This window comes from Onychostruthus taczanowskii, unplaced genomic scaffold (assembly GCF_017590055.1).
Source record: "Onychostruthus taczanowskii isolate IOZ18803 unplaced genomic scaffold, ASM1759005v1 scaffold45, whole genome shotgun sequence".
NCBI classification, from domain to species: Eukaryota; Metazoa; Chordata; class Aves; order Passeriformes; family Passeridae; genus Onychostruthus; species Onychostruthus taczanowskii.
Window position 1 is genome coordinate 4911545 of NW_024502014.1, and position 22442 is coordinate 4933986.

The window sequence follows — 22442 nt, forward strand, 5'->3', positions numbered from 1 at the left end:
TTCAAATTTTTTATACACACACCTGGGCCAAAAAAAAGAAAAGAGAATAAGAAGCATTCCCAGTGTTTTTCTTGCATGTGTGGTGTCTTGTCTTTTATGCTGGCAGAGCTGATGCCAGTGGGAATGTGCATGTCTGCTGTGTGTCATTCATTGACATGTCCTATATATGCACACTGTGTTTTGCTCTGAATAGCTTGAAGCAGCTTGTGTTGAACTTACTGAAAGCAACAACAACAGAATGAGAGCATGGATTGGCTTATGTGTTGTGGAGAAAACATTATTCCTTTTATACTCGTGGTTATTTACTTGTCTGGGGGCCCAGTCGTGTCATCATTTCTCTGTCACATTTTGCCAGAACTCATTTTAGTTCCAAATCACAATGAAGTTCAAAAGATCAGAATGCCCACAACGAATTGTCATAGCTTTTGTGTTTTGCTACAAGTTTTGCTTCTCCTACTAAAAGCAAGAAATGAGATGAATTAAAAATACTCAAGGGACTTAGAAAGCTTTTGGATCCAATAATAAGAATTGCCAAAAGTCACTCAAATCACCAAGCTAGTCAAAAGGAGTACTTGTATGTGGGCCACAATCAGGCATATTATTAATCCATTTTAGTCATACTGTTACTGTGCCTGTCCCTGAATTCTTTAACATAAAAAAAGATTATAAAATTACAGAGTCTTTTCTATATTAAGTATCCTTAAAAAATGAGCTCCCAATAATCAAAAGGAAAGGATATGGTCAAGTTGAAGACTTCTTGCCTAGCTCTATGTTTTCTGGAACAGGATGATCTCAAACAAAGATGGTTAATGTACAAATTGAAGAGAAAACTGCTGCCATTCTCGCTTTCACACAGTTAAATTCTCAGTTTCCTGCTGTTTGTAGGAGCCCAGGTTTTTGAGAGTGAGTGATGATGTGATCCAGGCAATTTTCTTCCCTATGGCTGATCCCCAGGGCTGTGTGTGGTGTCTCCAAGTGCCCAGCCTCTCCCTGCTGTGCAGTGCAAGGGCAGGAGCAGGCAGGGCTGCAGAGAGCCCTGCTGCAGCTGCAGCCCAGCCTTGGGCTTGTCTTTGAGGAGCTGTGCCAGCATAAGCTGAGTATCAGGAGATGTGCACAATTACAAAGACCTCAGAGAACTTAGCAAGCAGCATTCCTGGAGAAAGGTGCTCTTGCCTCTCTGTTTCATTAAACTATTCTAATTTTTGTTATCCCTACGTATCCAAGGCCTGCATAAAGTTCAGTTAATGTTTTCTCTTGTGGTGACAGTACAGTTATTATCCTTAACACTGGGTGCAGTGTTAAGCAAATGCATATATAACAGCACAATCCAAGCATTGGAAATCCCAAGAAATGACTGGCTTTTCCCAATGGACAGATTTTGCATGTTATTCATCATTTGGATCAGATCCCTCATGCACTGTTTTAGATGTGCTTACAAGAACAGTACAATGTGAATATCAAGAAGACTTTCTCTGCCTTATGACAAAAAACAGTTCAATTTTTGTTCTTCTTTTATCTTGCAGAGTTCTTACCAACATTGTTGCCAAGTGCCATGAAGAACAACTGGACAACTGCATCAATTCTTACGTGACGGTATGGCTGGTGTTGAAATGTTCATATTTTTGTGGAGAGATGGGTTGAATTTGGTGGTTTTGTGGGTTTTTTTCCTGTTTACTCTTACTTCTACTTGTTTGTAGCTTTTTCTGCATTTGCATCATAACTTTCTGCCACTGAGAGACTCTGGTTAAGAAACTTTAAAACTCTTCTGTTGAGGACAAGCAGCTGCTCAGGTCTCTGTTGCTGCTGCTGCAGCTTTTTTGTCCCATAGAACACCAGGCTGAGCAAGCACAGGAGGGAGAAGCTGCAGTGCATTCAGCTGACAACCAGAACTTATATTTTAGAACTGAAACCTGGTGCAAATGTATTAGCACTGAGCTTTTAGTAGTATAGGGTGTCAGTCTTTAAAATGATGTTAAAGCAAGAATTTCCCACTGTGCAGGGTTTGAGAGAAGGGAAGGGGGAGATAAGATGAAAGGTCATGAAACTTCAACTATACAGGTACCAGTGAGAGGCATTTGATGCTGCTTGCAGTCTGCATGAATGTATGTGTTCACAGGTCATGCACCTCAGCCTCTGAGTAGTTCAATTTTAGTCTCAAGTACCCCAGTTTAAGCACAGAAGAATTCTGCTGAGGTCCAACAGAGCTCTTCAGGCTCCAAAATAAATAAATAATATGTGAATGTGGTTAATTAAATGGGTATTAAAACCTCTTCTACTCAATACCTTTTCAAAATTGCAGTAGATACCTACTACACGACCAGCTAATAATCTTTGAAATTACAGGTGATCATTAAGTTACACCATAAGTCCACTTGGTCTGTTTGCTCATTTCCAGCAGCAGTCAAAGCCCAATAACTGGTAATCTCTTTGTTTTCCATCTGGAAGGAAACAAATACCTACTTTACAAATGCTGTTTTGGGAATAAGTGAGTCGAGAATTGTGACTCACAATGCAGCAATAATGTGAAATTACACTGACTTAAATAACTGGACCCAGAAGTGCCAAACTGCACAGGGAGAAGCTTACGGCATCTGCTGTGGAAACAAAGCTGAATATTAATAACGTGTTTTCAAAAGATATTTGTTTCTTTTGCCAACCTGGTTGTAGCGAAAAGATTTTTTATCCCAACTGATTCCCTGTCAGAGCTCCTGCTTTAGGGAAGGTGCAGTGGTACCAAGCTATTAGCTTAAAGTGTTGAGTAGTCATGGTAGGTTTACGAGTTCATAGAAGCTTGGTAGGTAAATTCCTCCCTTGGGGGCTCTGTTTCTACAAGGGGTATAGTTTTGCCCTTCAGTCAGCTGCAGTGGGTGCTCTACACCCTTCAGGATGAGGAGTTGTTAGCAGCTGTGAGTAGCTGTTGGCACTGGAAGGAAGGAGCAGGTGAAAGGTGACCTGGACTGGGTGGGTGGAAAACCCTCCGCGCTTCCTCTGCTTGCTTTTTCTTTTCTTCCCAGGTGGAATGGCTTGAAAGGCAGTTTAGAGGTGTCAGGATCCTATAATCTATTGAATAGTAAATCATAGCACTGATTTTAAGCAGAATTTCCTCTTGATTCACTTTGAGCTGAAATCAACAGGAAGCTGTGTTTAAAACTGAGGGTTTTTTGTAGGGGAGTAGCGTTGTGCCACTACTGCCAGGGAAATTAAACTTTATGTGAATGGATTGTTCAGTCAAGATCTTTTGGCAGCAAAGATTGTCAGCTGTTAGTGGTACACAAAAGATTTATCATCTCCTACTGAGGCTTTTTTGTATTTGTTTTAATGCACATTTGACAATTTTTGTTTTTTCTTTCTTCTTCAGTACGTGTTCAGGACCAAATCATTTGATGAAAGAACTGTCCATGAGGAGCTATCCAAGAATGTGACTGGTCTGCTGAAGTCAAATGAACAAGTAACTGTGAAACAGGTTTTAAAGGTGAATGATAGCTTGAATTAGCACATTTGTAGTTCTACTACTTGTTTTCTGCCTGAAACTCACTTATCTCTTTCTTCTCTTCCTTTTCCCTGTATGACCTTTGTGCAAATCGTGTCCTGCAGTGATTCAACAGTCAGACTTAGCAGAGCTGCTGCAGGTTCTCAGCATAACACGTATCTCAAGATGCTGTGGTTTGCATAATAAAAATCTTCCTGTCTATTACAGCTCAGTCAGAACCTGAGACCTAATTCTTACACAGTATGATGTGGGCAATTGCTTTTAGGATACTCTGTTGTAATTTTTAACTTGGAAAATGCAAGGAAAACATTGATCTGTATGAAATTCATACGTATGTAAGGTCTGTCCCTGAGCCTCTGGGTTATGGTACAAGAGCTACCCAGTCCAGCCCAGAACTCCTCAGAGGCAAAAATGTGTTCACCTGTTTAAAATGAACCAGTTCTGATTTTCTTTATTGAGCCATTAACAAAAACAATCTGAAAAAGGCAGAAAACCTGCAGAAATGCTGGGCCACAAAAAAGTGCCTGTGGTTGAGTTTATTGTGGGGAGGTTTGGGGTTTTTTTCAATGTATAAACTTTTGGAGTGTATTTGTTTCATATAGATCCTGAGATATTAATCTGTGTCATACTTATTCACCATTTCAAATGGTATTTGAAGAACCACTCTGTTCAAGTACCATCTTATTCTGTGCCAAATTACCCATCTGGTGGAAGTCACAAGGCAGGTTATTCTCTGAGGTTCTCTGCATCACACCTTTCTGCCAGCTCCCTGCAAGCAAACCATGAAGACAGTGCTCAGTAGGAGTGGGAAGTTTGTAGGAGTGGTGTTTGGAGGCTCCTTGTTGCAAAAAGCCACAGTGACAAAATGCCTCAGATGGCTTCACCTCTCTTAAGGACATGAGCCAGTATTACTCAAATACATGGCACTTAGATTTTTAAATTTATTTGTCATATAGTGTTTACCACTGTGCATTACCAAGACATGCAATCCATCTGTAAGGAATGTGTTTATCATAAGGTGTTTATCAGGTAATCTATTCATTCTCTCTTTTCCTTCTTTTGAACAGCATTCCTGGTTCTTCTTTGCAGTCATCTTAAAATCAATGGCACAGCACTTGGTTGATACAAACAAAATAAAGGTAAGTTTATATACAAAATCCCTTAGGAAAAATATAAAATGCAGAATCCTGGCAAATACACTTGAATGTACTTGAATTTTACTGCTTGACTGGCCAATAAAATAAATCCTGTGATACTTGGTAAAATATTTGGTTGACCTGCAAAAACATTATCTTACCTGTTAGGCTCAAATCTGTTATTGATAGTACAAAGATAGATTGAGGATAGGTTGAGGACATATTTCCCACTTTCCTATGGACCAGATTCTTCTGTTTGGGGTTTGTGCTCGGAATAGATCCATGGAACTCTAGGAATATTTTTCTTCTATGTTGGATGGCCTGTGGTTTACTGTCTTTGTTCTTGGCCTGAATGTTTGATGTGGACCATCACGCACTCTTAAGCTGATGATCTATTCCCTGCTTAGGTTTCTCGGACTCGGAGGTTTCCAGAGTCATTTCAAACTGAGCTGGACACACTTGTGATGGTTTTAGCAGACCATGTTGTTTGGAAGTACAAAGATGCTCTTGAGGAAACCAGGAATGCAAACTACAGCACTGCCAAATTTCTCAAGGTGAGGTGTTCTGTCATTACAGCACATGCACTCATTTCCCCATATTTAATATAAACTCCAGACCAGTCCAGTCTAGTCAAAGAGAGTAAGACCAATTCTGAGTGGATGATGCCTCAATTTCCGAGTCCAGTGTGACTGATTGTTCAGTTTTGTATGGCCTTTAGTCTTTGAGGATGCAAAAGTTTCATGTAAAATCTGCTCTAAAGCAATTGTAATTCATTTCTCTCTCTGCTCTTAAAGAGACAAAATTTTCAGGTCTTGCAGATTCTTACCTTATATTCAAATGGGTCAAACATTTGGTAAGGAATGTGACTTTAGTTAGACTTGAGCTGATACTCTTTTTTAAAATGCTAAAATTCTGAATGACTGTGGGTGGATTAACTGTTCCTAATCAAGGAACCATGTTTGAATGTGTGTAGCAGGAGGCTTTGCTAGTTTTGCAGAGTAGGAGGGAATTCAAGATTGCATTCCCTACCTGTAGGCTGACTCTGCAAGGAAAACATGTCAGTAACTACAGAACCAGGGTGCTCAAAACCTTTACACCTTCTGTCAATATTTAGCCCCACCAGTCAGGAAGAGCTGTGTTCTCACCACAAAGCAATGTAGTGTCACAGTCTGTCCCAGAGAAAGAGCACAGCTCAGACAATGAGCACTGGGGCTGGACTGGGTGCTCAGCAGTCCTGCCCTGTCACTGGGGGATGCTCAGCTCAGCTCAGCTCAGCTCCCATCAGCTGCCTCCTGCAGTGGTGGGTGCAGCGCTGCCATACAGGAGTGGCTGCCACGAGAGAAGCCTTCTTGGGTGCACTGTACACTGTGCTGGTTGCTTTAGGCTGCAGACACAGTGAAAATGAAAAGTTTGATTAATTCATTGTTAGTGAAAATAAATAAAAAAATCAAGGGAGATTCACCAGGTCCCTGATATATCTTGACCTGCTTAATACTTACCTCACCTGTGCACAGGATTCCAGTGTACAGGTGACACAGTGGTCAGCCAGGTAACTGAGGCCATGTATTGGGGTTTTTTTCTGTACAATAGTAATTCTTTTTTCCCATTTCTTAGCGCTGTTTTACATTTATGGATCGTGGATTTGTGTTCAGGATGGTCAACAACTATATAAGTATGTTTGGAGCTGGAGATGGCAAGGTATGGCTCTGCTTTATTTGTTTATGTTTGATTTTCTAAAGTGACTGACTAGCAGAATATTTTTTATATTGAAACTATTTATGATTCCCTGACTTCACCATGCTCAGAACTCAAGTCAGTGAAAGCATTTAGAGTAAATGTGGATTAAAACTTTCTGGGTTTAATAATCCAGGTGCCCCCTTCTCTGGGAGTAAATAGCCATGTTCAAACAACTGCTCAGTCTGCAAGAGCAGACTCTGCACAGACTGCTCAGACCAAAGAATCCAAAAGACTGAATTTAAGCTTTAATTTTTTGAAAGTACACTCGTCTATTGATATCATCAGCAATTGGCAGTAATTATCTTTGGGGAGAATAAAGTAAGCGCATATTAAAAAGTTATCGTTGTGTAAACTCAAGTGAGACTGTAGCATCTTTACTTTGTGTGAGTGCCATGCTCTTACCTCATTGATGATGCAAGAAGGTAAAACTGCTCCAAATTAGTTTGTGCTGGCTATGAGGAAAATTCCCTGCAGCCTGAATTTCTTCTATAATACCTGCACTAGTCACTGATCTAGTTTGAACAATAAATTTCAAACAGCAAGAGTTCCCGAATTATTCAGCGTGACTCCTTTGCTCTTCATCCATCAGGATGAGTCACAGGCTTTTTCTCTTCCATGCCAGAGTTTATGAGCATATATTTAGTTACACAGTGTAGTCAAGATATACACTTGAATGATTCATCTTTCCCCAGAAAACTCACAAAGCTTTTGTCCATTAACTTTTTGTAATTCTTTACTGGTAATATGTGCAGTTGTAGCTAAAGAATGAGATTATTCCATGTCTGCTTTGCTTTTTACCAAAACCAGCTTCATTCTGAACTCAGGTCTTGCCCTTAATCTCTGTCACAGCTGTACAATGGAGTCTCTCAGTTATTAATGTCATAGCCTGAAGTCTGTAATTCTGTAAATAATATTATGCAATCTGCAAACTGTTTCCACATTTCAAACTTCCCTAAATACATTCAACCACAGAAACTGATGTTAAATTTAAAAAGCCCATTAATGGTCAGTGGAAAAGCCTAAGATTAATCAGTGTGCAGAGCAGTACTTAGCACCTGCTTGGCAGCAAGTGTGTAAACATTGCCAGCATCCCTCCAGACCCATCTGCCAGCCTGTGGGAGTGGGGTCACTGTGGAGCTGTGACAGATGTGCAGCTGGAGGAGGCTTTGTGGCACTTGGAAACAATAGTCACAAAATAAAATCAGAGATTTCTGACCTCAAGGAGAGAGAGGCCTTGCATCATTTTCTTTTCAGTCCAATGCCTAAGCCAGAGTCAGCCTTCTAAATGTGCTGAAAGATTTCTTTCTGTGTGTTTTTTTGCCTCTTTAACTTGATTATTTATGTATTAAAAAAAAAAAAAAGATACTGCAGTCTGACCTGCCTTTTCAGGAAATTTAACAGTGTATATTGTTGCCTGAATATTTTGTGTGTATATCAGTCTGTAGCAGTGCAGTTTCAATATATTGTAATTCTGGATGAGGCAACATAATTTCTGTTCCACAGAAATACCCCTTATGGTATTCCATATTTTGACATTTAAATATTGTTTTGAGAAACATGTATTCAAAAGTTGAAATACCTCATTAGAAATCAGTTCGTTGCTCTGCTCCCTCAAAATGTCACAGTTCCTCTTGGGGAACACATTTCAGATGCTTCACTTCTTTATTTGCCATTAGCATGTTCAGCTAACAATTTGTTTTCCTGAAGAAGTGCTACAGTGCAATAAAATATTTTAGGGGAAAATTCCCTACCATCCCCTACTTGGTAGACTCAGAAGAGTGCATTTCCTAGGCATCCCAGCCTGTTGGTGGCAGCAGAAATGCTACAATTCAATTTTATTTCAATTCAGTTCAGTGCAAATTAAAAGACTTTTACCAGTCCTTTCTAGTGTTAGGGCATTCAGAGTAACCCTGCTGCTGAATGACTGCTTGGCTACTGAGAACAGTGAGATGAGACAATGGAAATAAAAATGTGTTGCTGGAACTGGTGCACTGTTATTATAGCTCCATGTCACATCATTGCAGAAGGAATGATAACTTCTTGAGGTAGGTGCAAGGCTCCAAAAATTATCTGGATGGCTTCTTTGAAGGGAGATATTAAATAAATAATACCAAAACTATATATTACCCAAATCCCTTGGAGGTGGAACTCACTGGCATCAACAGAGGAAGTTTTTGCTGCTGTCCGTAAGCTCTGGGTGTGACCAGTTTCTGGCTGAAACTTTACTTAAAAAGAAAAAAGTCATACTGACTATGATGGTTCAAAATGTCTGTGGACTGGAGAAGATACTTCACTATGATTCAATGCTAGGGTACATGTCATCAAAAGACCCAGTGTAACTTTAAGGATACCTTAAATATTTGTTTGGATCAAGCTTGTGTTTATCACTACCTCTTCAATGAAAAGTCATAGTTTAAAAATCCAGAAATCTTCTTTGTCTGAGACAAATTCTTTTGATAACAGAGATGAAAACCACATGTTTATTGTTGGTGCAGCTTGGCATAACAAGCTCTAAGGTTTCGTTGCTGGGTGTGAGTGTGAAGTTTGAGGTAGAGATAAGTACTAGAGCTCTGGCTCACCATTTTCCCTGTTTTAATGTGAATTGAACCATTTCCTGTTGTGATTTTCAGACTTTACACCAGTTCAAATTTGACTTTCTCCAAGAAGTCTGTCACCATGAGCACTTCATCCCTCTGTGCCTGCCCATAAGGTCTTCAAACATTCCTGGTAAGACCCCCCTTAGGAGGATTTCTGTGAACAGTGAATTATTGGGAGGTTCAAAGAGTAGGTAGTAAATAACTCTCTCCAGAGCCATGTCTCTACATCAAGCTCAGAAGCCCCCAACAGCTTTTCAGGTGTGGTACTTAAGCAGTGTGATGAAAATAACATTTCAGTTAAAAATAAAAATAAATTTTCAGTTAAAAATAAAATTTCAGTATGCCTGTAAATAAACCTCTGGCAGCTCACTTGGGGGGTGGGAGGTGGATGCTTCTCACTGGAAGTTTTAACTGGAATTTTTGTGATGACTGAGTTACTAAATCAGTAAGGCTACTGCTATAGCCTTGGGAGGTGGTGAACTAGGAAATGATTTCAAGAGGTACAGCAGGAAGAGGGAGAACTCAGAAAATGGGCTCTTGTCTCCTTTTTACCTCAGTTTTCAGCATCAAAAAATTAGTTCAATTTTGATGCTCAGGGCTTTTTTTAAGTAGAAGCTGTTTAGTTCAAATTGTAGTCAATTTTTTTGAAAACCAAGCAAATCTTTTTTTACAAATAATTAAAAAGTGCCATTTTTTTCCCATTTTCTTATGTTTATGAAAAATGAAGACACTGTGACACCTTCAGAATCAGCACAGGAGTATCGAACATCAGGTATGAGCAATGTGACTGCATAATTGAGCAGAATTTTAGTTTGACCACTGCCACTGCATTGTGGCAAATCTTAGGCAAAACTTATTTATCATTTTCAGAAGTGGAATTGCTCTCAACCTCTGTGTTCTAGAGCTCTTCTAGCTTAGGATATGGGAACAACAGTTTGGACTTTGTACCCCCAAGAAGTCAATAGTCTAATGAGCAAACAGTTGAGATTCTCATGTGGGAACATGTATATAAATCATCCTGTCTTGTATTTGCTGAGACTCTTGGCAGGGAGGAATAATGAATCTGACTCTATGTTCTCAGAAGGCTAATTTATTGTGATACTATGTTATATTAAAGAATACTTTACTAAACTGTACTAAAGAATACAGAAAACTAAAAAGATAATAATTATGAAAACTTGTGACTCTTTCCAGCATCTCGACACAGCTTGGCTCTGATTGGCCAATGAGTCAAAATAACTCACACCAGAATCCAATGAACCAATCTCCAAACACATTCCACATGAGCAAAACAGAGGAGAAGCAAATGAGATAAGAATTGTTTTCTTTTTCTCTAAGGCTTCTCAGCTTCTCAGGAGCAAAACCCTGGGCAAAGGGATTTTTTTTTTTTACAGAATGTGAATGCCACAATCTTTTATTATTAAATTGTAAAAAACTCCATGATTTCAAGAGATAATAATATTGGATTCAGCCATTCTGAGAATTGAAGGAGGAAAATGAGGCAGTCAGACCAGAAAATCAAGGTTTAACACTGGATTGAACATTTGGAAAATGAAGGGGGCAGGGAGGATGCATGTAACCTGTATATTAATTTAAACCTTCTTGTCCATTCTACCCCCAGACATTCCAGAGTACACACTGACCAATGAATTTTGCCGTAAGCATTTCCTGATTGGAGTCCTGCTGCGGGAGGTTGGCTTTGCCTTGCAAGAGGACCAGGACATCAGGCACTTGGCCCTGGCTGTGCTTAAAAACCTGATGGCCAAGCACTCATTTGATGATCGATACGCTGAGCCGGTAAAGAAACTCCCTGTCCTCTGTCATTGCTTGCTCATGCAGCACCTAAACATACATGAAACTTCCTTAGCCACTGGTATGTATTTATTAGTTTCTTGAGGATTATGTTGAGTCTTTTATTTTCAGGCAAAACAAGCACAAATAGCAAACCTGTATATGCCACTCTATGGAATGCTTTTGGACAATATGCCAAGGATTTACATGAAAGATATGTTCCTCTTCAATATCAATACTTCCAATCAGGTAATTCATGGGGGTTTTTTGAGCACTGAAATTATCAAAGTGAGCCAGCTTGATCCAGTGGGAAGAGGTCCAAGTTTATTCTGGTCACCAATTAGGTAGCAGAATACAGTTCTGAAATTGCTGTTATATTTGCATATGCAGAGTTAAATTTGGAAGGTCTCAATTTGCAGAGCACTTGCAGAGCCTTGGGAGTCTGTACTGCCAAGGAACAGAATGGGGGTCTGGAACAGACCCAGGACACTGCAGTCCAAGGGCTGGAAATTCAGGGTTAGAGATTTGGAGCCCCAGACAATGTGCCCAGTACCTCTGCCACAGGCTGGGCTCTGAGGATGTGTCCTCAGGCAGGAGGCTGGGACACACTGGTGTGAAGAAAACCTCCCATTGCCCACAGAGTCTTTGCAGGATTGCTTTGTGTACCCAAAGATGGTACAACTGAGAGACCATAAGCTACATCAGGAGGCAGAGGGAATGCATACAAATAACTGAAGGAGCAAAGGGGTACAGAAACATCGTAAAACAGCTTTAAACTGCACATCTGGAGGTCCATGTTTGTTTCATAGAAGATATGTTATAACCATACTGCTTCAAAAACTAGAAGCAGATTTTTGCAGGGGTGTTGTGTCTTTCAATCCTTCCAGCAAATGAAATTCCACTTCATTTGAGCATTGCTAATGACAATTAATGTTCCTTTCCCAGTGCTGTGTTAATGTTTCAGAAACAAACACTAGTTAGACTTGACCAGTCCTTTACAGCTTCCGCTGTGAGAGAGTCTCATCTTGCAGGTAACTTCTCAGCGCATTTTGGCAAGCCTTGATCCTTTAAGGCTGTCATGTCAAAACAACTGGAAGTAGGTTCTCAAACTTGGAATCTTAAAAAAGCCTTCTGGATGTGCTGTCATTATCCAAGCCATGAGTGATATCATCTACTGGAGCTGGTTCTGTTTCTTTCACATACAGGGATCCAGGGATGACCTGAGCACGGCTGGCGGGTTTCAGAGCCAGACAGCAATGAAACATGCAAACTCTGTGGACACCTCCTTTTCCAAAGATGTTCTGAACTCTATTGCAGGTACAAATGGCAGATGGAACAGACACATAGGCAGATTTGTGTGTATCTCAGTCCATTGTGCTTTCTGCTTAGAATTCATGGAGGATATTATTAACTTCTGTTATACCATATCCAGGGAAACATAGTGTGCAATGTTTCTCTTCCCTTTGGGTGTCTTTGGATTGACTTTCTCTTGTGAAGCTGTTCTACTTCCACTGCTTCACTTACTCTCCTGCTTTGGAATGATGCCAGTATTCAGGCTCTAAGAAATCCCTTTGCCCGAGTTAATTCTTGTAGACTCTGCCTGACTTAAAAATAGTTCCAGGGTTTCTCCTAAAAATCTTTGATGTTTCATGGAGGCAAATATTCCTAGTTTTTCCAGGCTTAACAAAAGAGTAGAAATACAACTTATTTTATTCACTACCTCCAACCCTATTTCAAAATTCAGGGAAATGAATTCAGGCATCTTTCCACTGATTTTTGTGCCCTTAGGTCAGTTCTTACAGAATGCAACAGGCCATTTTAATGCCATGAAAAATGGCAAACTGAATCATTGTACTTCAACTTGTTGCATGTTTTCAGTACTAAACATACCCATCAATAGCTTTGCTATTGGAAGTTCAAAGCACTTGTCTCAATCCAGCATGTGACACATTTTAAGTTCTCCATTTTTTTTGGTTGGTTTTTGTATCCATAAATGTTTTGGTTTAGCATGTTTGCTGTGACTTTCATTTACAGCCTTTTCATCAATAGCTATCTCTGCAGCAAACCATGCTGACTCCAGAGCTTCCTTAGCAAGTCTTGAATCTAACCCAAGTACCAATGAAAAAAACAGTGAGAGAACTGACACGTGTGAAAAGGTACATGTGCAAATGTTGCAAACGCTTGCTAGAGCTGGGAGTCCATCACTGTGCTTAATGAGGCCCTTTGCTGTCACCTCAACAGATCATGAGACCTTTGTCTTTGATTGGGTCAACTCTTCGTTTTGACAAGCTGGATCAAGCTGAAACTAGAAGCCTTCTTATGTGCTTCCTCCACATTATGAAAACCATTTCAGAAGGTAAAAACTGTGCACTCGCTACTTAATTTATGTTGCTGTAAAATACTGTGAATACTGAATCCAAGTGAACATTAAATTAGAATAATTATCAGTATATTTTACAGGCTTTTGGGCTAAGTTTAGTTCCCTGTAGTGGATATGTCATGTATTTTAATATCTCCCCTTAGATGCACTGATTTCCTACTGGCTGCGAGCACCCTTCTCAGAAATAACAGACTTTTTCAGCATTTTAGAGTAAGTTTACTTTGTGGTTGTTTGATTTTTGTGTTGAATATTCTAAAGTGCTGGCTGCAAACAATTCCTCTTTGGGTTTGTCCACCTATTGGAATAGTCTGAGATAGCTCTTGTATCTTAAATTATTTTGCTATAATCTTCCAAAGTCATAATGAGACATTATTAATAAGGTACATATCCTCCAATACGTTGTAATTACCATGAACAAGAGTCAATACTTTGGGTCTTTGTCCTAAAAGAGATTTTCATATTAGTTTCCCATTTGGTGTTGGGATTCTGTTCTTCCCTTGAGAAAAGTATTTAGCTCCTCAAAACTTCCCAGCCATAAGAAAAGTCACGTGTAATGTAGGATGGCCTGCTTTTCACATCCCTGGGTGGTTTACTCAATCCAATCTATGCATGACTGCAGAATGCAGCAGGTTGCTGGTTTTGGAATTTCCTCACCATCTTGTGGTTGAAAAGTGAGTTATTTGCCTTCAGCTGGTGATGCAGCAATGCTTTTGCAGCCAGGTTTTTGCCTTTGCCCTCTCAGCAGGCAGAAATCTTCAACGGCAGGGAAAGGGAATGTGGGTGTGCAAAGTGCTGCCACACCTCATGTGTGCCTAGGCTGGGAGCTGCTGCATTCTGTTCTTTTTGCTTACTAGCAGGTGCATATGCCATAGGTCTCACTGAGGCAGTAAGATTCAGCATTTTTTTCAAAAGTACCAAACCATTAATAGGCATAAAATATATTGTTTTATCTTTCAGGGTTTGTCTGCAAAACTTCAGATACCTGGGAAAACGCAATATTGTCAGGTAATTCTGTAGTTACAGACTCTGTATTGCAGTATTTAAATATTGCAGCATTTATTAGACTTAAATGAGATTAACAGTGTATCCATCAATTTTCTCTTGAATGAATCGCTTTTTGGACCTGAAACCAATATATGCTTCATTTTTTTCTTTTATGCAAATGATTTTATTGTGATGTTCTGCATATCTGAGTAAATATCTGCTATAAAGAATGAATTACATGATAATGATTATTTCATTTATAACCCAAGATACTGGGGCCATTCTTGACCACATTTCTGTGCATATGCCAAACAAGGGAATTTGGAACACTGTATTTCCTTCCATGTCATGGAAAAATTAGTTTTAATGGGCATAGGTAACTGTTTCATGCAATTAAAAAAAAAATCTCCTGCCTCCCTGAAAAAATGTGACATCATGTTCAGCAGTGAAATGTGGAATGCACTCTTTGTCTCAGCTGATATTTCATTTTTAATTTTATATTACTGCTGTGAACTTGTCTGTATTGTCATGCAGTGTCAAAATTAAAGGTCACCAGATGAACCAGTTCTTGCTCCACACCAGGTTTAGTCAGGCCTGCATTTGCTCTTCAGAGATACGACAAAATCGATGTCACGTTTCATAACAGATCAACACTTATTTTCTCTTTCTCTTAACAGGAAAATTGCAGCTGCTTTTAAGTTTGTCCAGGCAACCCAGAATAATGGAACTCTGAAAGGTTCGAACTCCTCTGGTCAGACATCAGGGCTGCTCTCACAATGGTAATGGTGCATTGAATTTCTAACTCCACAAACCCCCAGCCCTTGTACTCTGTCACAGCACTGACTGAAAACAGGTTGACAAACTATGTAACAAATTTCAGAGGCCCCAGAGCTTTAAACTGTAAAAACGTTGAGTCTCTCTGGCTTGAGTCACAAGCTGTTGGTTAGAGTGTTATGTTCAGGGAGTAATTCTGTCCTAGAATAATTTTAATCATGTAAATTTATGAAATTATATTTTTAAAAGAAGCAAACAGGAAGCGTATTTTTAGAAGTTACCTGAATTTTGAGATGTTACAGCTTCCTGAATTCTACACTAGTTACAAATATGAAATCCTTTCAAAACTTATAATAATCATTGGTATTTTATTTCTAAGCTTCTCATTATAAATTAATGATGTGTTTGTCAGCATCAAAGAGGACTAAAAGAACACATGAATATGCATACATGTATTTTTACTGTCATTGTCAGTTTATCATAATTTCTTTCACCTCATAGAAACTGTATTATTTCTTTCTTGATCAGGATATATTTTTCTTATATTCTGAGCTAACAGAACTTACCTCAGTTTTTCTTCACTCAGAGACAGTTTTTTAAACATCAGCGAGTTACTTAAGCTGATGCTTTTTTCAGTGCTTAATGGAAGTTTTGTCCCCTGTGATTTCAAGAAATCACAGCACGTGTTTGTTTTGTCCACCTCACTGACTTCCTTCATTTTTGTTTCTCTGAAGAATTTTGCTTCATTTTGTTTGATTCAGCCATTGAGAAGCACTGCATGGAACTGACATGGAAAATTCTGAACAGGCACAGTAGTTTATTCTGTTTTTCTGTTCTTAATGGTACCTTTCATTTGCAGGATGCATTCTACTTCAAGTCACGATGGCCACAAGCACCACAGATCTCAAACGTTACCAATAATCCGGGGCAAAAATGCACTTTCTAACCCCAAACTCTTGCAGATGATAGACAGTAGCACTGCAAGTAAGTACAGAAATTATTTACTTCCCTCTGGAATTCTGTCAGACTTAGATCAGGCTCTATACAGACCTTTTCTTGACCAGAGACTCTTAAAATGATGAGATTGGAGTCATCTATCCCACTTCCCAATTAGGTTTCTTCCCTTCTCTGAGGATGAGCAGAAACAGTGAGAGGATGTACTCACATCACTGGTGCAGTTGGTGAGAACTGACTCAAATTTCCTCCCCTTTTGTCTCCTATGAGCAGTTTTCTTCAAAATACCCCTTTGGTTAAAAGTGCAGCTAGGACCCCATCTCTGCTGTGAGAAGACTTAAGGACCAGATTTCAGAATTAAATCATCTTTAACGACACTCAGAAGATTGTTTTTAATCTTTCTTTTTTTTATGCTGCAGGCACCTCCAATGAAACAGACATTGTACAGTATGTAGACACAGAGGCAAACATTGCTACAGAAGTTTCCCTCACAATCCTTGACCTGTTGTGTCTTTACACTCTGAATCATCAGGTATGTTTTGCTGGTTTTCTTTTCTGCCTGAGCTGGTGGGATATGGGGTGAAAGGAAGGCCTGGGGAGCAGGCACACAAAAAACCTGAAATGTCCAACAGCAGAATAGGGAAATAAGATATACTAGTCCTCAGTTCAGGTCTTTTAGAAGGGCATTGGTTCATGGTACCCAAACTGAATAGAAAGAGGGGGAAGAAGAACATCCTGCATATCCAGGGCTATGTACAAGCCTGCTCTGCTTGGAAGTGTCTTGCATCTAGTATTACATCACCTTTTCCCAACCGTGCTTATCCCACTAGATTTCAGTGATTTTCAACAACAGATTTACAACCTGCTTATTATCTCTATCTCTGCAAGTCAGCAGGTGAATCCTCTGCCTCCTGAAAAATTGCTCAGATTGCTTCAGCAAGCCCAGATGACCTGCTGAAGGTCTCACAGCCACAATACAGCAAACAGCTCCTTTCACATTTTAGTGCTCCCTCTCTGTCAGCCTAACCCTTAAATACAGTGTATACAACCCATGAGTAGTACAGGCATAGAAAAGTGCTTTTCTTGAAAAACTGCAAGAGTCTGCAGCAGGCTGGGAGTGTATCACCTGCAGAAATTTTACACTGAAAGAAGCATCTCTCTAGCAGCACTCCGAGGTAATGTCCAGCAGATCCTTCTCCTGTTTATTCACTTCAGTAACCACAATGTTCTGTCTTGTCTGTGAACTTTTCAGAGGCAGCTCCAACAATCTGATTGCCAGAATGTGTTGATGAAGAAGGTCTTTGACACGCACATGCTCTTTTTGCAAATCAACCAGTCAGCAGCAGCTCTCAAGCATGTCTTTGCTGCTCTTCGGCTGTTTGTGGGCAAGGTAACCCTGGGTTTACTCTGTTAGTCATGCCCAGCAATATGGTACAGCAGGTACAGCTTGGAGGCAATTGGACACTTGGCAAGAGTTCTGAACTTACTCTATTAATACTTATTCCTGACACAGACAGTCTGATTTATTGCTGATTAAAATAAAGAAGGTCACAGTGTCTGAAAAAACAGTTCTGTTCTGAAATTGAGAAATTTGCTAAGAAGGGGAAAGATTCAATGTAAGTAGATGAGTAATGTCCAGCTCTGTGGTGTATCCATTGACTTGCCTGCTTTTACCACCTATGGAAGAAAGCTTGAAACCCTGGAGGTCCATGGTCTTTGTGGCAGATACCTGGTTTGCAGGATCCACCAGTGAATGGTTACTGCTGTCCCCAGAGGAAGCAGCAGGAGAGTATTCCAGACACTTCACCAAAAGTTTATGCACTAATACAGTTTTACAAATACCTGGTTTTAAACACAGGAAACAGTGTGGTTATGCGTCAAACCATTTCTTTGCTGGCATTGCATTTGTGTAAATTGTCATGGTCAATTAGGCACTTGATGCCAGCTGCAAAGGCTGCACAATTTTCAAGTCCCTGAGCTAGATGAGATCCTCTAAAAAACAACCAGAATGTAGCACTCACATAACAATTGCTCTGGGGAAGTGACAATAAGTGAGCTTACAACATGTGGCCTCCCTCTGGTTGTTGTCTCAGGGAAAAGGAGGAGGAAATCATGCTTCTCCCAGTAGTGCAGCTGGAGGACATGAGGGAAATATGAAGTAAACCATCCACACACAGCTTTAAATGACATCCCAGACATCTGGGAATGGAAGAACTCTATGCAGTGGGGAAAATTAATAAGTATCCAGAATTGCCTTTCTCATGTATCCTGTAGCTTTTGGGATTGAATTCTCCCTTCATGGTTCTGTGGGAGCAGGGATCTGTTATGGTTCCTGCAGCAGAACCCCTCAGGCAGTAATTAAGATCCATAGCCCGTATGTGCATTTCCACCTCTCCTCCCTCAGTCTTGTGTTACATTCACCCTGCTGGTAACAGTGGGTATGGTTTGGAGAGCCCTCTTGTGTTGTCTCCTGCTCTTCAAACCCTTGACCTCCGGAAGTTCACTGACCTCCCTACTCAAAGTATTTTCCTTCTGCTGAACAGCTTTTATACCCATGCAGAAGTCCCCCTGCTTTTCCTGGTTAGCTGTCGTGCATTCCTGGCAGATTCCTTGCTGCTTGCTGGGCTTGCTGTGTGCCAGCTGCTGTCTGGGCTTCCTAGAGGCCAGTTTGATGGCATACCGTGTTTGTAGGAAAATCTGAGTATAGTTCTTAATTAATCTTAATTTGAGTGTGGGATTATGTTTAGTTTAAACCCTGGTATGAATAACTACTGAAGAGTTACTGAAAGGTTAAAAAAGATAGTTAACTCAGAATAACTGCACCAAGTTGTGAGAGCAGTCCTGAACATGTTCACACATTTTTTTCAACAGTTCCCATCAGCATTCTTCCAAGGACAAGCAGATCTCTGTGGTTCCCTCTGCTATGAAATCCTCAAGTGCTGTAACCATAGGTCACGTTCAACTCAGACAGAAGCATCTGCTCTTCTTTATTTTTTCATGAGGAAGAACTTTGAATTTAACAAGCAGAAATCAATAGTCAGATCCCATCTACAGGTAAGTGACATGTGAGATCAGTATTTAACTGATGTGTGTTAGTTTTTATCATTATTTTTTTTATGCATTGAAACAAGGCAATCCTTTTGCAGTCCTCAGACAGGCAGTACTCTGTGGCAGCTTGATTTTCCTGCCAAGTCTGAAGTTGGACTGGATTCTCTGCTGTTCTTGGGCAGCTCAGCTCTGTTCCAGGGAGAGACAACAGCTGTGAATATAATCTGCACTGCCAGATTCATGGCTATTCTTGACTCACGTGTTGCTTACAGCAGTTGGAGCACAGCTGATGAAGGAACTAAACAGAATCTGACAGTACAGCAACAGACATGTAAAGTCCAGTAATAACATATTTACACTGCAAAATGTGAGCAGCTACAAACTTTTGAAAGATTACTCACAGTCCTTGTCTTTGTACATGTTACCTTTATAGGGCAGGTTTGAAATTACACTGTATGAAATTACAAGTACATCAAGTCATACTAAAAGAGGGGTTAAAAACTCTTCTGAAACTGTGATTTCTTTGCTAATTGCATCCTGTGTTTGCTCCCTGTGTAGCTCATCAAGGCAGTGAGCCAGCTGATAGCGGATGCGGGGATTGGCGGATCTCGATTTCAACATTCGCTCGCAATTATAAATAATTTTGCTAATGGAGACAAGCAGATGAAAGTAAGAAACATTTTTTGTCAATCACTACCTCTTGCAAAAGGTCAACGATTCCATAGGAGCAAGTGTTTCACTAAATAAAACTGTTGGCTCTATTAGCCAGTGATTTATGCATTCATAGTGTGCCTTTCTCAGGCAGTCTGAAGTTCATGAAGGTGTTTGTGACTTAGAAGCTTAATAAGTGAAAATAATATTTAAACAAAAATCTTTTTATTTGAAAATTTTATTATTTGCTTATTTTGTTCATTTGCCTCATGCCAGAGGTCATGCATTGGGACAAATGGAACACAATTGCAGTTAGCAAACAGTTTTTAGTCTACAATTGCTCCCTTTCTTCTGTTCAGTAGATGTGTAGCAAAAACAGGCACAACAGTTGGGTTTTGTAAGACCTTCCTAGCTCACTGAAGGTATACTTGGCTCTTAGACAAGTTACCCTTCTGTTATAGTTACTATCTATACAAAAATTGTTGAAAAACTATTCTGGTTTTTAATTTTTACAATTCTTGTCCAAACACGTGTCAATGTGCATTATCAGTTTTATACTTTGGAGGTGTTGTTCTTCTCTGAAGGTGACTTTAGGTTATCTCCACTGAGATTAATAACAAAGTTAGCGTAAGCAAATTGGTAGATATTTAGCAGAAGTAATTTGATGTGTTATCTAATAAGATGATATTACAATTCTACTTGATTTTGAAGTCCAGCTTTGATTTCACATCACTGCAGTCAGTCACACTGCTTCTGTGACTTGCTTATCTCTGTGTGACATAGAGGAGGGAGTATTTAATTTCATTTACTTTTTCTGAATATTTTGCTTTTAAACCAAATAAAGGATAGAAATAAGTCTGAAAACAAATGCATTTCACTGCTTATCTGAAAAAGAAAAACTGAAGAGATGAGCTAAATATGTTGGGAACAGCTGGTGTGAGTAATATAAGGACTCTGTTTTAATCTAGCGCACTGTGAGAAGGTCAGGAGCCAGACTTGTGCTGTATTCCCATGGTGAAACATGCTGGGAGTGTAGTTAAGCAGGACTATCTATAGCACACAGTGCTGTTGCTCAGAGGAAAGTGTGCAAGGGTCCAGTTCTGGACCCAGTAAGCAATTGTGAAACTCCTGTTCCTGGACTTCAGCAGAGCTGTTGCACATGGCAGTGTAGCAGGTGACTGACTTGGGCCATCTTGTAGTGCTGTGACACATCAGGAAAAAAAACCCAGGGTTTGTGTGCAATGTGTGCATGCTCTGGAGCTGTGACTGCTCCGAAGCCTACCCAGCTAGGGAAGGGAATGGAGGCCCTCTGTAAGCAGAACTTTATCTTGTTTGGGGATGCAGCATGGGGCTCTTTGGATGGTTTCAGTGATGCATTGCTTATCTTTCCCAAAGAACGTTAATTTCCCAGCAGAGGTGAAGGATCTGACCAAGCGCATCAGGACGGTTTTGATGGCCACAGCTCAGATGAAGGAGCATGAGAAGGACCCTGAGATGCTGGTGGACCTGCAGTACAGCCTGGCAAATTCCTATGCCAGCACACCTGAGCTACGCAGGACGTGGCTCGAAAGCATGGCCAAGATTCACGCAAGAAATGGAGATTTATCAGAGGTAATGTGAATAAATGAACCCAAAATCCATCTGTCTTCAGGCTGAGCTGTTCTGATGAAAAGGGCTTTGGAACACTGACAACAGTAGTGAGTTAAGAGAATCGTACAGTCTCTCTAATATATTGGAAATCAGAGGAGTAGAAGTTTGCAAACCCCTGGAGATGTGATATACTGACCTTGAGTGCCTGATACATGCTGGAGCAAGACTTGAAGCTGTCTGACAGGGAAGCTGAGGGCAGTGTCACTTTGGCACCTCTGCTGCCTACCCCTAACAGGCACAGCAGCTGTGGTGTAAAGGAGGCTATGAACAGTGAGTAATTCACAAAAAGGATTTTCTTCTCCCCTACTACAGCCTAGGAGAGGAGCTTTGCTTATAGTGTGTTGTCATGTTTATCAAAGACTAAATGGGTGATGCAATTCCACTGCATAACCCAGGAATACCTTATTTACTAAGTCATCTTAATGGTTTTATTGAGAAAATCTATGCATTTACATAAGACACCTTGTGAAATTTATACTTGAGGAGGATTTCATCATTTAATCCTTCATTTTCTTAGATTACTTTTGTCTTCCCTTTTCTGCCTCATGATTTAGCAGTGCTGAAGGTACATGCTCTTTATCACATGTATGCTGTAATTCAGGGTACTCTAACATATCCATGTATGTTGGTCTCTTGTTTCAGGCTGCTATGTGCTATATTCATATTGCTGCTCTCATTGCAGAGTACCTGAAGAGAAAAGGTAAGATCAACGTATCCAAAACCAACTGTATATCTAGAAATGTTAGTATTCACAAATATTTTTGGCTATCCTGCTTTCCTTCCTTATATGTGAAGTATTTTTAAAGCAGCTTGAATTCTTCCCAAATGTTTTATTTTTAAACTGTATCATAAATGCTAGTCTTAGACTGGAACAGTGAAAGTATGTTTTGTGTAAAGAGGTTTAATTAAATGTTTAGCAAGCTAGTGCTAATAGAGAATGCTCCACTTGTCAGTCTGTTGTTATTAAATATGCATGTATTAACACATACCAGTAGCAGTATACTAATACCATCTTACAATATCATAGGTTACTGGAAAATGGAAAAGATTTGTACCTCACGTATGCTCCTGGAAGATGCTCAAGTCTCTGATAGTAATGTGTTACTAACAACTCACAATGGAGGAAGTGAGTGCTCTAACCGTGCCTGTTTGTGGGTCAAATAACATGATTAGGAGATCAAACTGCTGTTTTCCAACTGATCTGGAAAAATATCAACCAAATTAAAACTGTTTCTAGTGCATGTTGAAGC

At 39.9% G+C, this 22442-nt stretch overlaps 1 protein-coding gene across 1 annotated transcript in view; it reads left to right on the top strand.

Annotated features, from left to right (window-relative positions):
* Window positions 1–22442, top strand: part of DOCK10 (dedicator of cytokinesis 10) — a 99816-nt gene that overhangs the window by 60339 nt on the left and 17035 nt on the right. The window contains exons 25-47 of the mRNA XM_041414449.1: window positions 1524–1593; window positions 3359–3472; window positions 4558–4629; window positions 5034–5180; window positions 6241–6324; window positions 8994–9090; window positions 9688–9732; window positions 10582–10757; window positions 10884–11000; window positions 11957–12068; window positions 12786–12907; window positions 12993–13107; window positions 13275–13341; window positions 14089–14136; window positions 14793–14894; window positions 15749–15873; window positions 16263–16375; window positions 17096–17233; window positions 18715–18897; window positions 19450–19560; window positions 20938–21153; window positions 21835–21892; window positions 22220–22318. Coding sequence (XP_041270383.1) covers window positions 1524–1593; window positions 3359–3472; window positions 4558–4629; window positions 5034–5180; window positions 6241–6324; window positions 8994–9090; window positions 9688–9732; window positions 10582–10757; window positions 10884–11000; window positions 11957–12068; window positions 12786–12907; window positions 12993–13107; window positions 13275–13341; window positions 14089–14136; window positions 14793–14894; window positions 15749–15873; window positions 16263–16375; window positions 17096–17233; window positions 18715–18897; window positions 19450–19560; window positions 20938–21153; window positions 21835–21892; window positions 22220–22318 — 2531 coding nt within the window. The remainder of the gene's footprint in view (window positions 1–1523; window positions 1594–3358; window positions 3473–4557; window positions 4630–5033; window positions 5181–6240; window positions 6325–8993; window positions 9091–9687; window positions 9733–10581; window positions 10758–10883; window positions 11001–11956; window positions 12069–12785; window positions 12908–12992; window positions 13108–13274; window positions 13342–14088; window positions 14137–14792; window positions 14895–15748; window positions 15874–16262; window positions 16376–17095; window positions 17234–18714; window positions 18898–19449; window positions 19561–20937; window positions 21154–21834; window positions 21893–22219; window positions 22319–22442) is intronic.